This window comes from Mesocricetus auratus, unplaced genomic scaffold, assembly GCF_017639785.1.
Source record: "Mesocricetus auratus isolate SY011 unplaced genomic scaffold, BCM_Maur_2.0 Super-Scaffold_100011, whole genome shotgun sequence".
Lineage (NCBI taxonomy): Eukaryota > Metazoa > Chordata > Mammalia > Rodentia > Cricetidae > Mesocricetus > Mesocricetus auratus.
Window position 1 is genome coordinate 43,376,882 of NW_024429195.1, and position 17,593 is coordinate 43,394,474.

The 17,593-nt window shown below is 40.9% G+C and overlaps 1 protein-coding gene across 2 annotated transcripts in view; it reads right to left on the minus strand.

Annotated features, from left to right (window-relative positions):
• The window catches only part of LOC101842721 (SAP domain containing ribonucleoprotein), a 51,376-nt gene extending 33,835 nt beyond the window's left edge, over positions 1-17,541 (minus strand). The window contains exons 1-6 of one of the 2 annotated variants that reach the window (XM_013120319.3): positions 17,365-17,540; positions 14,919-14,971; positions 7,415-7,514; positions 7,189-7,330; positions 3,238-3,284; positions 2,596-2,663 (exon numbers count right to left, since the gene is read on the minus strand). In XM_013120319.3, coding sequence (XP_012975773.1) covers positions 2,596-2,663; positions 3,238-3,284; positions 7,189-7,330; positions 7,415-7,417 — 260 coding nt within the window. In that variant the 5' untranslated portion in view covers positions 7,418-7,514; positions 14,919-14,971; positions 17,365-17,540. Of the gene's footprint in view, positions 1-2,595; positions 2,664-3,237; positions 3,285-7,188; positions 7,331-7,414; positions 7,515-14,918; positions 14,972-17,364 lie in introns of both variants that reach the window. The other variant, XM_005079693.4, reaches the window with a different exon arrangement.
• Between the last annotated feature and the right edge of the window lie 52 nt (positions 17,542-17,593).

The window sequence follows — 17,593 nt, forward strand, 5'->3', positions numbered from 1 at the left end:
AGAACCCTACCCCAGCCCTCCACCTAATTGGCACTGTAAAAGGCCAATCCATGTTTGTGTCAGGCCAGCTGCTTCAGAGCGGTGAGGAACATGGTGACCAATGGATTCCATGGTTATGGGCCCACTATGGCACTTCTCTGACTATGAAGTGAGTTCCCTGGTCAGAAACCAATACTGTTCGAGATACCATGTCAGTGGATAAAGCATTCTGTAAGTCTATGGATGGTGGTTTTGGCTTCATTACATGCAGGAAAAGCAAGTCCATAACCAGAATAAGTATCTACTCCAGTAAGGACAAAACACTGTCCTTTCCACAGAGGAAGTGGTCCAATGTAGTCAACCTGCCACCAGGTTGCTGGCTGATCACCCCAAGAAATGGGTACCATATCTGGGACTCAGCGTTGGTCCCTGCCTTTGAAAAATCTGGCAATCAGCAGCAGCTGTAGTCACGATAGCCTTGGTGAGTGGAAGTGCATGCTGTTGAGCCCACGCACAAACCTCATCTCTGCCATCATAGCCACTGTGTTCATGGACCCATTGGGCAATGACAGGAATGGCTGAGGAAACAAGCTGACTGTCCATAGAATGGGTCATCCTACCTTCTTGATTACTGAACTCCTCAGCTGAAGTCACTTTTTGATGAGCATATACATATACACGTGGGACACAAGTGTCTTCAAATGCTTTACCCAGGTTCATACACTGCCTTTTATAATGAGATGCACTTAACAACGTTATTGGTACACACCTATAATACCAGCACTCAAGAGGCAGGGCAGGATGACTATGAGTTCTACGCCTTGCTAAGCTAAATAGAAGACCCAGTCTCAAAATAAATGACACCAATCATGCCTAATGTTCCAAAGTGCAAAATGGCTAAAAATTTGTGAAAAAAGTCCCCAATAAAATGTTTATGATTAACCTTGTAGGAAAATTTAAACAAACAAAAATCTACTCCTCCTTTTTTCTGTTTGGTTTTTGAAGATGGTTTTCTCTGTGTTAACAGCCCTAGCTGTCCTGGAACTTGGTTTGTAGAACAGGCTAGACACAAAATCACAGAGCTTCGCCTGCCTCTGCCTCCCAAGTGCTGGGATTAAAGGCGTGCACTGCCACCACCCACCAAAACCTACTTTTTTTTTTCTTTTGGTTTTTCGAGACAGAGTTTCTTTGTGGTTTTTGAGGATGTCCTGGAACTAGCTAGCTCTTGTAGACCAGGTTGGTCTCAAACTCACAGAGATCCACCTGTCTCTGCCTCCGGAGTGCTGGCATTAAAGGCGTGCACCACCAACACCTGGCCAAAACCTACTTTCTTCTTCTACTTTCTATTCTATCTTCTTTTCCTCCACTGTAAATAATAAATCAGAGAGAGTAAACTTACATGAGATAGAGCTTCTGCCAATCTCTCCCTCTTATAAAACTCCTTATACACAGTTTCACACTTTTCTACAAAAGCAGAGTTTTCTGTAAAAGTATAAAATTCTATGAATAAGGTTTTACAGGACTGGACATGGTAGAGCATGCCTTTAATCCCAGCTCTCTAGAGGCAGAGGGTGGTACTAACTAAAAGGTTTTATAGAAATTTATACTGCACAGGAAATCATGGATTCTAATCAAATAATCCATTACAGTGACTCACAAAGGAAAAAAGGCTAGAACAGAACTGACTGTATTGAAGCTAACCTGGTTCTAGTTACAGAGGAAAAACCCATTTTCTTCACTGGAGACATACCTAAAGCAGGCAGACCTTTCTAGAAATGTCTGACTTTATCAGAAATGAAAAGGTCAAGGGAATGTGTAACAAATAAACAGAATGAAGCTTTAAAGCAGTATTTTTTTTTAAAAGTACTACCTGGAAGTCTAAGTGTTTAATTGGTAAATGCTGCCATACGATCAACCCCAAGGGACTGAGTTCAAGCTCCAGTTTCCCTGTGAAAAAGACAGGTGTGGAGCTGGTGCCTAAAAGCTCAGCACTAGGAGGTAAAGGCAGGGGCTCACCAGCCCGTCACTCTACTCAAATGGGTGAGCTCTATACCAGTAAGAGACCAGGTCTCAAAGATTAGGTGGAGTTGGACACACGCCTGTAGTCAGGAGACAGAGGATAGCAGATCTCTGTGAGTTCAAGGGCTACATAGTAAGACCCTGCCTTCAAAAAACAAAAAAAAAAAGAAAGAAAGAAAGAAAACTAAGGTGGAGAGTGATTAGGGAAGACACTTGACATCATCTTCCACATATATATTTCACACTAGCACACTCAAAAATAAAACTATCTGCTCTTATTTAATTATTAAAAAGGGCTGGGTGTCACCCTGGTCTACCGAGCGAGTTCCAGGACAGCCTCCAAAACAATGCAAAGAAACCCTGTCTCGAAAAAACCAAAAAAAAAAAAAAAAAAGGGGGGGCTGGGTGTGATGGTACACGCCTTTAGTCCCAGCACCTGGGAGGCAGAGGCAGGTGGATCTCTGATCCTGATCTACAAAGAGAGTTCCAAAACAGTAAGGACTGTTGCACAGAGAAACCCTGTCTCTTGCATGCCCCCCCACATCCCCGGAAAAAAAAAGAAAAGGAAAAACTAGATTATTAAAAAGGAATAATTACACATCAACAGCTTTTTCAGGAGGTTCTTCCTCTTTAACAGGAAGTTCTATGGGCTTTGGTTCTTCTTCCTAAAAACAAAATGAAACATGGTTAACATAAATCAAGCATATCCATTAAGAGCCAGCACTTGGGAGGCAGAAGCAGGAGGATTTCTGTGAGTACCAGGTCAGCCTGGACTACACATTAAGATCTTGTGAAGAAACAATAACAATTAACTTTAAGATAAACGGTGGTAACACACACCTGTAATCCCAGCACTCAGGAAGCTGAGGCAGATGGATCTCTGTGAGTTGAAGGCCAGCCTAATCTACAAAACAAATTCCAGGATAGTCAAGGCTACACAGAGAAACCCTGTCTGAAAAAACAAAAAGCAAACAAAACAACAACAACAACAACGAAAATATCCATTTTTTAAAAAAGATAAATTGGGCATGGAAGCACTCAAGAGGCAGGAATAGAAAGAAACAGAAGTTCAGGTTATCCTCAGCTACACAGTGAATCTGAGACCAGCCGGGACTATGAGACGCTAGCTCAAAAACATTAATTACATTTTATCAGGAAAATACAGGAATATCCATCAAGAGACAACTAAGAACTCCAATGGCACATTATCAAGCCAGTGACTAACCTTTCCCAACTCACCTCGGTTTCATCTCCCAGTACATCTTCTTCATTTGCTTCCTCTTCAGCTAAAGAATATTAAAATATTCAGGTCAAGCCCTGCTTTAAAACCATCTTGATCACTGTGATAAGAGTAAAACTGCAACCTCTTTGCTTTCCCAATATTATATTCAACAATGATAGCAGAACCAATCCTTACGAAATAAGTCACATTTAGAAGATAAAACCAGATCTCTATTAAATGTTTGTATAAAACTGAATTCCATCTGAACTGAATAGCTAAATTCAATTAGGTTGTACTTAAGTTACACTATAAAATTAGTTTAAAAACTAATTAGGACAGGGTATGGTGGTATATGCCCTGTAATCCCAGCATTTGGAAGACGGAGGCAACACAATCAGTAAACTCAAAGCCATTTGCAGCTACTGAGACCAGTTTGGGCTATATAATACCCTGAGTTCCAGGACACCCTCAAAAGCCACAGAGAAACCCTGTCTTGAAAAAACAAAAGAACAAAACAAAAACAAAAAAGCAACAAAAAAAGTGTGTGTGTAAAAATAACTCAGTTCAATTCCCAGAATTCACATAAAAATTCAAGTATGATGTTGGAAGACCCTTGTAATCCCAGACCTCCTGGGGAGCCAAGCAGAGCCGTCCACCACTTTCAAAGATGTTTCATTTTCTTTATTATTCTGTAACTCACTCTCTCTCTCTCTCTCACACACACACACACCCCACACCAAAAGGTGAAAAAATTATTTTCAAAACTACATACTTCTACTAAAGAACACCAAGGGGAAAAAACATAAAAGACCAATGACAAAGATATTTGTGTTTAAAACCAACAAGGTAGCCCCATGCCTGTAATTCAAGCACTTGTGGGCAAAAACAAACCCACAGAATCAGAAACAAAGACAGTTTAAACAGAAACATTTGAACTTTCTTCATGGAGAAAAGTATCTTAAGACCAACAAATTAGCAAAACTAGGCCACTTGATAGGATAATGCCAAATACAGGTTTGTGTAAATAAAAGAACCCTGAGTGGGCTAAAGAGATGGCTTAATGGTTAAGAGCACTTCCAGAGGACCTGGGTTTGGTTCCCGCCACTCATACACTCACAACCATCCATCTTTATTTTAACTCCAGTTCTAGCAGATCCAACAACCTCTTCTGGCCTCCTCAGGCACTAGGTACACACATGGTACATAAATGCATACAGGCACACACCCACACAAATGAAATAAAAATACATTTTTCTTTTAATCCTCTTAATCTTTTTAAAGCATATGAGTGTTTTACCAGCATGTATGTTTGTACATATGTGTAGTGCCCTCGGGGGCCAGAAAGGGGCAATCGTCCCTCAGGACTAGAATTCTAAATGGTTGTGAACTGTCATATGGGTGCTTGGAATTGAACTTGGCTCCTCTACATATGTATTTTAAAATACATATTTTTATTTTTTAAAGAAAAGAACCCCACACCAAAGCTATCTAGAAAAACCCTGTCTTGAATAAAGGAAAAAAAGAGAGAGAGAGAGAGAAGAAAGGAACCCTGGTCAAGCATGGTGTTGCTCACCTTTAATCCCAGCACTTGGGAGGCAGAGGCAGGTGGATTTCTGTGAGTTCAAGGCCAGCCTGGTCTATAGAGCTAGGTCCAGGACATTTAGGGTTGTTACACAGAGAAACTGTCTCAAAACCCTGATATCCTAATGAAGAATATAGATTTATAAGGCAATTTTATGAAGCAACTTGGCAGTGCTAAATCATACTAAGTGTTTATACATTTGTGGATATATAATCATTATAATTCTAATCTGGATATAGACTATATAATCTCACAGACACACAGAGAAAAGTAGTTCATAAGACAATATTACATCCTAACAATGTATTAATATGTAATATACAATACTATATATGATTACATACTAATGGCATTAAATCCCCTAAGGCTTAGAGGAAATATAGGTGACTACTATCAAGGAATGGAACAAAAAAATGTGGTGACTTGGCTGGTGAGATGGCTCAGATGTTTGCTACCAAGCTTGGTAACATGAAGTCAACCCTTAGGGTCCACGTGATAGAAGAGAACTGACCCTGCAAATTGTCATGTCACTTTGAGATGTGCACCATGGCATGTGAACATATACACAAACACATACACACACATAAATATAATAAAATTTTAATGCAGTGCCTATATATCACAGAATTCCACTCTAGAAATGGAATGAATAAAGCAAATAACCACAAACCTCACGCCACAGACACAAGTTTTAGTTTGTTTCTGTGTATGTGTGTGAGTATGAATGCAGGTAAGTACACCTATATATGTGTGGTCTAACATGGTCTGTTTCGTACCCTTGAGACAGGGTCTCTCACTGAACCTGGAGTTCTCCAGCCATAAAGCTCCCAGGATCTGCCCGCTGCTACTCCCCAGGGCTGAGGTTAGAAACCTGCATGGACACCTGCTTATGCAGCAAGAGCCCTTACCCACTAGACCATCTTCCCAGATCTCCTCATATGTACAACTTAAAAAAATAAAAATAGAGAAAAAATGAGACATAAAGGCTATGAACTCATTACCAATGTGTTTGTACTGTGTGTATACATGCACACACACGGAGGCCATAAGGTGTTCTGCTTGGTTGCTCCCCACCTTATTCCTTTGAGATGGGTATCTTATTGAACCTGGAGCTAGTCTGGTGGCAGAAAGCCAGGTCCTCATGCTTGCACAGCAAATGTCCTTATCCACTTAGCCATCTCTCCAGCCCCTAAAAGTATCTCGAATATATCAGATACATAAACATAAGAATGTATGACTCAAGAGGAAGTGAAATGAGGAGTGAGAATAAAAGAGAATAAATAAAATTCAGAAAGATGTATACAAACTGGGATGATAATACACATCTTATGTGAGAGGAATACTATTTTATATTTTCAAGGTAGAATTGGGGGATATGAGGTCTAGGAGAAACCAGAGATTATCTAGTTTAAGGATTTCAAGGGTCCAGACACTTGTCTTTGATACTGTAAAAGATAAACACTTAGCTATGTAAAGTGACTGTTCAAACATACTTAGTGAACTTTTGCACAAGATAGACTAAAATTAAAGCCTTCAAACTCTTTTTTGTTTTTTGTTTTTTGTTTTTTCAAGACAGGGTTTCTCTGTGTAACAGTCCTGGACCTCACTTTGTAGACCAGGTTGGCCTTGAACTCACTGAGATCCACCTGCTTCTGCCTCCCAAGTGCTGGGATTAAATGTATGTGCCACCACCACCCAACACCTTCAAACTCTTAAACTAGTGATAGCATTATACGTATGTATGCATGTATGTGTATATGTATATATGCATATGTGAATTTTTATATTTTTTTTAAGGTATAGCCTCACCAAGTTGTTCGATTGGCCCTCAAACTCTGATTCTCTTGCCTCAACCTCACAAGCAGCTGGGATTACAGAACTGGCTAATTTTTTAAATATTACTTATTTTATTTTTTAGATATATGAGTATTTTGCCTGCATATTATGTATATACATCATGTGCTTCAGAAGAGGACATCAGATCCCCTAGAACTGGAGTTACAGATAGTTGTAAGTCACCATGTAGGTGCTGGGAATTGAATCCAAGTCCTCTGCAAGAGCAACAAATGTTCTAAACCACTGACCATCTTTCTAGCCCTCTCCATGCTAATTTTAAATAACATGGTAAAAATAATCACAGCCAAGAGACAACACGACAAGATCCTATCTCTTTAGTATAAAACAAATAAAAATGTTTTAATATACACACATATTTTTGTTTTGTTTTGTTGAGACAGAGTCTCACTCTGTAGCCTGGGCTGGCCTCAATCTCCTTAGTCTCAGACCTCCGCCTATGGGGTACTGAATTACAGACATGTACTACCACATCCAGCTCAGCCAATAGTACTCTTTGTTAGATTTTTTTTTTTTTGAGACAGACTCTTACTTTGTAAATCAGATTGGCCTTGAACTTGAGGCGATCCTCCTGCCTCTGCCTCCCAAGTGCAAGGATTAGAGGCATGAGCCACCATGGCCATCTCTAAAAGTTTTCTTGATGTTGTTAATTTAGACCTTACATCACCAATGACCTAAGAAAGGAAGAAATCTTTTAAGTGTCAGAGCTTGAAACTTATTGCTTCACTTATTTCATGTTCCCTCCACAAAGTACTCACCATGTTCTTCAAGATACGCCTGGAGCCTATTGATAAGATCCTGTTTTATTCCCTTGGTCTCTAAACCACGAGCAAGACATTCTTGCTTTAGTTCAGCAAGCTGGGAAAAGAACAAACAAACAAACAACTTTTTTAATTCCTATGAATGAAAAGAGGTGGTTCTCACAAAAGAGAAAATGATGATGATGATGATGACGGTCAATTCCCAACTTGAAAGTACTATCCCTGACCAAGACGCTGAATCCACAAAAGTAGCTTATGTTTCCTTTAACATTCAATATACAATAGGACTTTCTAACATACATTGAAAAAAATTACACTTAAGTAAAATTGTAATCTATTTGTGCAATTGTTTTTTTAATAACTAAGGGAAACAGTTCTAAAAGATTACTCTGCCAATAGCATGGGGGGGTGTCAATCTTCAATCAGAAAACCCAGAAAATCTAGTGTCCTAAAGGCGGATCTCTATGATCAACAAAGCTACACAGAGAAACCCTGTGTCGAAAAACCAAAACAACAACAAAAAGGTAGAGCAGCCTGACCTAGTAGCAGGAGGATCAAGAATAAGGCCAGCAAAAACACCCATCCCCCCCACCCCCCAAAAATGTGGAGTTTATTGGGAAGTGTTTAGGATATCAAAGGGGATACTTCATCTTAGCAAAGAACTAATATAGTTCTTTTGGTTACTTCTCCAAACAGTGGGTTCACAGAAAAGAGTAAAAGTGGCCAGGTATGGGCCTGTAATCCAGCACTCAGGAAGTAGAGGCAGGAAGACCAGGAGTTCAGCACCAACGCAGGTCAGCTTGGACTCATTACATGAGACCCTGTCCTGAACTCTCCCTAACCTCCAGCTTCTGATCCTGCCACATAATCGATCCTCAAAATTGCTGCCACCATCATGTCATTTACTATGAGCCTGTTACCAGGGCAACACTATGCTATTGAGACTTTTGGTCTCCAAAGTTGGGAAATAAATCTCTGTTCTTTATAAAGTACAGCCTCAGTATTTTGTCATAATGGTAGAAAACTGACTAATAAACACCTATTATCCCAAAAGTGTTATTATAAACTCACACATCTATAAAAATAGATTGTAGAATTAGATTGATGTATTAGCTGGCTTAATGTCAACAATGAACCAACTAAAGGATCTATATCACCAAGAAGGAAATTCACACTTTTTAAATCAGTAAAAATATATACTTACCAATTTTACAGATTTTAGAAGGAATAGTATTGGGTAACTGACAAAACTAATAGAGCAGACACCCACATCAGAAGTCTCAAAATTACCTGTAACTCCAGCTACAGGGACTTTAACAACCTCTTCTTTCCTCTTTGGACCTCCTTTGCCACCTGCATCACATGTGCAATGCCCACACACAGATGCATAACTCTAAAATGTTTTAAGTTTGCTGTGAGATGATGTCTCCTAGGAATGTCAGAAGCTGCACTCAGAGTTAACAAGACTGCCTGACAAGAGCTGCACAAAGGCAACAATAAGCACACTGACATGGAGGCAGGGGCAAGTCTAGGAACCTCAATACCACACAAACAACTACAGGCGACTAAGGAATGCTGAGAGTGGGAGAAACAGTCTTCCCCAGAAAAGAGCATAACAACTGATTATCAATACCAATGGTCAACCCTGAGAACATACAAAGAAGTAACATTATACAGACTGAGTAGGTTGCACTTACGTATTTAGGTATGTGTACATAGAGAGAAAGTCATACACGTGTAATAATGAAAAAAAGGAATCATGAATTTGAAAAACAGAGTCTGGAGGGAGATAAAGGAGAGAGTAAACTATATAATTATATTCTCAAAAAATAAGAGAAATATTTTTAAATTTAAAGAGAGGGGTATAACTCAATAGAAGTGACTACTTGCTATGTATGAGGTCCTGGAATTGATCTCCAGTGCCACATGTATAACGAGACAGAGTGAGCTAGAGGAGCCTGTAATCTCAGGACTCAGGATAGAAGCTGAAAATCACAAAATGTCAAGGTATGCTCAGCTAAAAAGTGAGTTTAAGACCAGCCGGAATTATATGAAACCCTAACTCAAAAAGTAAAAATAGGTAGGTATATGTGTGAAATTCTCTATTAAGATTCAAATCTTCAATCATACAGAAACTAGTTGAGGACTGGATAGATGGTCCAACAGGTAAAGACACTTGCTGCCAAGTTTGGTGAACTGAGTTCCACCCCTGAGACCACATGGCAGAGGGTCCTCTAACCTCCACATGTGCTCCACATAGTCCATGAACACACACACACACACACACACACACACACACACACACACACACACACACAGATAGAAAAAAATAAAGACAGTCAAGTGTAATGGCAAATGCCTTTAATTCCAACACTCAGGAAACAGAGACAACTGGATCTCTGTGAGCTCAAGGCCAACCAGGTCTACACAGAGTTCCAGGCCAGTCAGGGTGACATAGTGGAACCCTCTCAAAAAACAAAAAGCAATGCCAGGCGTTGGTGGCACATGTCTTTAATCTCAGCACTTGGGAGGCAGAGGCAGGCAGATCTCTGTGAGTTCAAGGCTAGCCTGGTCTACAGAGCAAATGCCAGGATAGGCTCCAAATCGACACAGAAAAACCCTGTCTGGAAAAACCAAAACACTCTGTTGGGGCTGAAGAAATGGCTCAGCAGTAAAAAAAGCTCACTGTTCTTGCAGAGGACTTGGGTTCAGTTCCCAGCAACCACCTGGCTCACAACCATCTCTAACTCCAGCTCCAGGGGACCCACCTCCCTCTTCTGGCCCCCAAGGGCACTGCACAAACATGGTGTACATACATGCAGGCAAACCACTCATACACATAAAAATAAATATTAAGAACAAGCAAAAAGATAAGCACATTAGGATTTTAGGAAAAGAAGTTAACCACCAAAAATAAGTATAGATTTTTCATAGCTGAAATTATAGATCTTTGATAAACTTTGTAATAGCTTTCCTGGGATAAATATACACTCTTTTTTGGGGGGGTTCAAGACAGGGTCTTTCTGTGGCTTTGGAGGTTGTCCTGGAACTAGCTCTTGTAGACCAGACTGGTCTTGAACTCACAGAGATCCGCCTGCCTCGGATATACACTCTTTAAAATACTTATGTTCAGGGCTGAAGAGATGGCTCAAAGGTTAAGAGCACTGGCTGTTCTTCCAGAGGACCTGAGTTCAATTCCCAGCAACCACATGGTGGCTCACAACCATCTGTTATGAGATCTGGTATCCTCTGCTGGCCTGCAGGCATACACACAGGCAGAACTTTGCATACATAATAAATAAAATCCTTTAAAAAAAACATCTGTTTAAAAAAAATACTTATGTTTGTGTTCATGTTCTTGTGTAGAGATCAGAGGACAACCATGAGTGTCAGTCTATAACTTCCACCTTATTTGAGGCAGTTTCTCCTTTCTGCCACTGTACTATGTAATCTGGGCTGACAGTTTACAGCTTTAGATGCTCTCCTCAGTTACTTTCACCTTATAGATTAAGGCAGGATCTCTCACTTGAGCTCAGAACTTGCCATTTTGGCTAGCCAAAGAACAAGCTGCTAGCTTACTCTGGGGATCCTCATAATAGGTAAAAAGTCATTGAGAAAAACATCTAAAGCCAGTCTTGGGCCGTTGCATGTATGAATACACACTCACATACACATACATACATACAAGACAGATGGAGCTCAATCTCAACAATGAGGCCACACTAAAAACAGCTAGGTTTAAATTCTACTTATACCACCTACATCTACACATTATTGGAAAGTAATTTATAGTCCCTATGCTTCTCAATTTCCTTACTTATAAGATGGGAATACCAGAGCCAATCCTATATGACAACTATAAAAAGTTAAACTAATAAACCAAGCATAGTGGCTCATGCTTATAATTCCAGCACTCATAGGCAGAGGCGGGAAGACCATGAGTTTAAGTCCAGCCTGAACAACACAGAGTTCCAAGTCAGCCTAGGTTACATAGCAAGGCTCTGGTTTTTTATTTCTTCAAGACAGAATTTCTCTGTGTAACAGCCCTAGATGTCCTGGAATTCACTCTGTAGACCAGGCTGGCCTCAAACTCAAGAGACTCACCTGCCTCTGCCTCCCGAAGGCTGGAATTAAAGGCGTGAGCCACCACAGCCTAGCTTGACCCTCTTTTTTATTTGGTCTCTTTTATTGAGACTTCATGTCTCTCTGCATAGCCCTGGTTGTTCTGGAACTCTCTATGCAGACCAGCCAGGCTGACCACACAAACTTATAGAGATTCACCTGCCTGGGCTTCCCAAGTGCGGGGATTAAAGGTGTTTACAAAGTAGCCTGATGATCTGAGTGCCCAAGTACCTACATAGTGGAAAGAGAATCCCGACAATTTTCTTTTAACATGGCACAATCCACCCTAACACACACACACACACACACACACACACACACACACACACACACACACAAATAATGTAACTTAAAATTGGTCTTTAAAGCCGGGCGTTGGTGCACGCCTTTAATCCCAGCACTCGGGAGGCAGAGGCAGGCGGATCTCTGTGAGTTTGAGGCCAGCCTGGTCTACAAGAGCTAGTTCCAGGACAGCCTCCAAAGCCACAGAGAAACCCTGTCTCGAAAAACCAAAAAAAAAAAAAAAATGGTCTTTAAAAAAAAAAAAAGAATGCAAGGGCTAAAGACATGACTCAGTGGTTAAGAGCACTATTGGCTCTTCGAGAGGACCAGGCTTGAGTCCCAGCACTCACACAGAAGGTCACAGCTGGTCTCTTCTACCCCTTCTACACCCTCTTCTGGCTCAATAAGTAAAAAGTGCTCACCTGACATGCCAGCCCAATGACCTGAGTTCTACCCATTGATCTCACTATGGAAGAGAGAAAAAACTCCCAAACGTTGTCTTTTGATGTCCACGTGTATGCCATGGCACATACAAGTCCACTTACACACACACACAAATACAAATTGAAAATTTTAAATAAAGTTAATATGGATTTTGGAGACAAATGGCTTGGATTGACAAGCTGTAGTAAGTGAACTAGGGCAAATTAATTACTATTTCAGAGCCTCAGTTTTTCTTTTGAAATGAGGATATAGAGGCATTTTACTTTACAGTGTTTTTATGAGAATAAAATCAGCTAATATATACAAATGTTATCAACAGGTGCTTGCCACATAGCAAGTATGTTAGCAAATAAAGAACAAAGTCATTTCGAAAAAATAACTTATTCATGGTAGTTGCAGAGTGATAGTTTAGAATGAGGAGTCTAGCAGGGATAATTAAAAGACCCTCTTAGGAAGGAGAGACTATTTACAATACAGTCCTAACTGGGCAAGTCTCTCCTCTAGAGCCCACCCTCAGCACTGCCAAAAGAACACAAACTGATCACATAGGCTTTTCCTCTCAGATTTTCAAAAGATTCTCTACGTATCCTATAGCTACAAGAAATAAAACTGCTCTAGGCTAGAGAGATGACTGAGTAGTTAAGACGACTCCTGCCTCCTACTGAACAAGTTGCATCTCATACAATCCCAACACCTGAGAGGTAATGGAGGCAGGAGGAATCATGAATTCTAAACATGGGCTATATATAGCAAGACTGTTTTACACACACATGCACACACACAAACACAAACTGCTTATACAACTTAGAAGACTCTTTTGGGCCGGATGTGTTGGAGCACACCTTTAATTCCAGCACTCAGGAGACAGAAACAGGTGGATTTCTGTGAGTTCAAGGCCAGCCTGGTCTACAGAGAGAGGTCCCGGACAGCCAGAGCAGTAACAAATAAGGGTCTTTTGTCTGAGTTAAGGATCACCTTGAGACTAAGGTTAGCCTGAGCTAGAGAGAAGCCCTATCTCAACCTAAACAAAGAGAAGACGGTGTAAAGAGAGCTCAGCAAGACCTGAGTTTTGATTCCCAGAGCCTACATAAAATCAGCTGAGGTAGCATGTAACCCTAGTACTCCCACAGTGAGATGAAAGCAGACACAGAAGAATCCTCAAAACCTGGGAGGCCAACTTGCCTGGCATAGGCAGACGGCACAAGAGGAGATCCTGTCTCAAACAAGGTGGTACATAAAACTGGATACTAGAGATTGTCCTCCGACTTACACAAATGCCTGCATCCATTCAAAGGAACACACAAAGATTAAAAAACAAAAAACAAGAACTTTTCAAAATCACTCCAATTTACTTTTATAACCACAGTTTTACTAAGTTTCCAAACTAGCAACAAAAATGTTTACATACTTCATGTTTCAATAACACAATACTTCTCAGTACCATACTACTCTGTTCTCAGCACTATACTATTACATACCTTCTGGTTCTCGCTACTGTAGAGTTCCTTTTATCATGATTAGTTATAAATCTGGTTGTTACAGTTCAAGATATTCTCAACCACAATTCAGTGTTTCCAACTGAGTCAGAATGACTATACTGCCACAAAATTTTCAGACATTTGCACTTGGTATGGACTTACATATCAATGAAGATGTTTTTATCCTTCACACTTTTAAAGCTTGTCCTTTCCTCTGAACTAAAGTTAAAGTCCCAATTTCTCTTTATAAAAATTGAAAGAAGGCCAGGTGTTGGTGGTGAACACTTTTAATCCCAGCACTCAGGAGGCAGAGGCAGGCAGATCTCTGAGTTCAAGTCCAACCAGGTCTACAGTTCCAGGACAGGCTCCAAAGCAATAGAGAAACCCTGTCTTGAAAAACCAAAATAATAATAATAATAACAATAAAATGGAAAGAGCTTTGGTTTTTTTGAGACAGAGTCTTTCCATGTCACTCTGGCTGTCCTAGAACTCACTCTGTAGACCAAGCTGGCATGGAGCTCACAGAGATCTACATGCCTCTGATTCCCAAGTGCTAGAACTAGCGACATGCACCACTGTGCCCAGCTTGGAAAAAGTTGGTGGTTTTGTTTGTTTTGTTTTTTGATTTTTCAAGACAGGGTTTTTTTGTGTTTAGCCTTGGCTGTCCTGGAACTCCCTCTGTACACCAGGCTGGCCTCAAAATCATAGAAATCTCCCTGCCTCTGCCTCCCAAGTACTGGGATTAAAGGTGTGCACCACCAGTGGAAAGTGGTTTGGGTGTTTTTGTTTGTTTGTTTGATTGTTTGAGGTATTAAAAACTCTAAATCAGCTGGGTAACACGACACCTACCTTTAAACCCAGCACTGGGAGATGAAGGCAGGCAGATCGAGGCCAGGCTATTCTATGTATCAAATTCCAGGCCAGCAAAAGCTACATAGTGAGTCCCTGTCTCAAGGATAAATGAAATAAAATAAAAACTCTTAAGTCAATCCAAAAAGTCAGACTATTCAATCAAGATCAACATTAGAGCCTAACATTGTCTTCAAAGCCAGAATTTATATAGGTTCTTAACCAGAGGTCTATGGACTCCTCAGGGCAACAAGGTAATTTTATGGAGCCCCTTAAATCGCATGCAAAGTACTGTACATGCCCTTTTCTGGGGAGAGGGTCCATACCTTTCATCAGAGTTTCAAAGATATCTGTGACCTCCAAAAGTTTAAGAAGTGCTCTAGAGAAAAAGCAAAGACAAGCAAATGTGATTAAAGAGTAAGTCCTACTTAGGCCCTCAGAATGCCTCAGGTGCTCTTATGACTAGACAGTACCTGAAATCAGGTCAGAAGACATTAGATGGAATTTATTCAATCAAATGTATATTTATTGAACTAACAAATATGAATATGATGGAAGGAGGAACTCCTTAAACAAATACAATATCCATAAAGGAAAGTCATAGAGCAACTAGTGACTTACTCCAGGACTTCAAAAGGGGAACAAACAAGAAAATATTAGATATCCCACTAATTTTTAATCTTTCACCTAAAAAATTAATTTCTGTGTATATTTTATAGTATGTATAGCAGTACAAAACTACAGAACTTATACAAGTAAATAAAATGGAGGTAGTTGCTAAATTTTTATTTGTTCAAGTAATCATCAGGAAACCACTGATAATTCATTTCAGCACCATCAAGTTAACAGTAACTAAAATAACATAGAAATCCACTAATGAGGTTGAGAGTCCTAGAGTTAAGAAACATTATTTGCTGTCAAAAGGTGATACCACCTGAACAGACTGAATTACAGGGACTTTTTCTACAGATGTTTCACTTACACCTTTTAAAGAAAGACAAGAAAACTCAACAGTTCTTCAAGATTAAAAATGTTTGTGTGTGTGACACACACAAGCATCAGATCCCTTGGAGCTAGTGTTCAGGTGGTTGTGAGCCACTTGATTTAGGCGCTGGAAACCAAACTCAGGTCCTCCAGAAGAGCAAGTACTCTTCTTAACCACTATGCCATTTCTCCAGACCCAATATCAAGTTTTAAGAAAAAAAGAAAAGTTTTCAGGGCTGGAGAGCACTGACTGCACTTTCAGAGGACCCAGGTTCACACACAGAGAGACTAACAACTGTAATTCTGCAGGCACACAGACATACAAACTGTACACACAAACAAATCTTCTTGAAAAATCATCTCAATCCAACAATTAAAATAAAACAGCAACAAAAAAAGAACAAAAACAAAACAAACAAAAACAGACTTGATGGTGAACGCCTTTAATCTCAACACTTGGGAGGCTGAGGTAGGATCTCTGAGATCCAGGCCAGCTAGAGTTACATAGTGAGATCCTGTCTCAATAAATAGAACAGTTCTTAGTTTTTACTAAGTAAGTTTGATTTGTACCAGGTTCCCAGGATAATGTAATCAAAACAACTAATGACAAAGCTACTTATGAAAATGCAAACAATAACCAACATAGCTTCTTAATTCTTTCTAAAAAGAGTTATGTCCTTTCAGAGTAATCACCGAAATGAAAGTCTATATATAAGGAAAGTAACACGACTACCACAATTTACAACTCAAAATAAAGGTCCCGAGGTTCAGAAGGTCACCAAGAAGTGACACCAAGGAGTGCTGAAGAGACAGCTCAGCGGTTATGAGCATTTACTCCTCTTGTAGAGGACCCAAATTCTGTACCCAGTACCACATCAGGTTGCTTACAACTGCCTGTAAGTCCAGCTCCAGGAGACCCCACACCTCTCTAACCTCCTCAGGCAAGCACCACACATTCACACGGACACATACACGTAAACAACAAAAATAGATCTAAAAAAAAATAATAACACTAAGAGACCCTGGGTCCTTCCCATGATAAACAGGACAAGTAAAATCCTAAGATTTTCAAACATACTTCATACATTTCCAAAATACTAGAGCTATACGTTCTCTTTAGGGGTGGGAGAACAGTCTCGAGGGGGGCAGCGGGCTGAGAAGCTCCTGAGAAAACTTAAAACTTTTAGGGGTACAGTGTTCGTCATTTTACGAACTCTTGGAGCTGCCTCGGCCCCAGGCTTCCACCGGTAAATCTATGGTAAGGCCTCTCCTTGGTTTCAAAACTCGAGTACGGGGGCGTAACCCAACCTTGTTAAACGAGACTGGAGACGTTTTCTGGGTTATGCTCGGAATACGTCAGGTAAACATATGAAAATTGCCACTATGTGCTAACTGGGGAATCTCAGGTTTGGGACGAGAGGCGAACACATCAATCTGAGAAGAAAACGTAATTTTGGGTCCGCATGGGCCACGGGGGAAGGACCACTGACGTAATGCAGACCTAACGAGAAAGGAGTATGAAGACGCAAGGCGCTCCGTGCCCGGGCGGGGAAGGGTGACGGATAATAAAACAAGGAGAACAGAGCAGAAGCAACAGGGAAAGAGAGCAACAAGATCCTGAGGAGAAACGGGGCTTAAGGTAGGCCGAGGGAGGGAGGCACGGAACTAAACGCGGGCCGGGAAAGAAGTGTAAGCGCCTAACAGAGAGACACGTGGCGGGCGGCGCAGGACCCCGTGCGGAACCCGGGCCCCAGAAGACCCCGCCTCAGCCTTCCCCGCGCACGGTACCTTCAGCTTGTGGAGCTCCACCGTCTCGGTCGCCATCTTGCTGCGCCTCACTCTACCAGACCCCCGGCGCTGCCCCCGCCTTAGGTGCCAGGCTCGTCCAACCAATCGCTATCACCCTTACTCCCACCTCGCACCAACGGCCTTTCCCATTAGTCACTGGCGGCGTCGCTCTCACGCCTCTCCGAGGGTCGCTGAAAGGGTGGGCCCAGGAGAGGGCGGGGTTTGCATA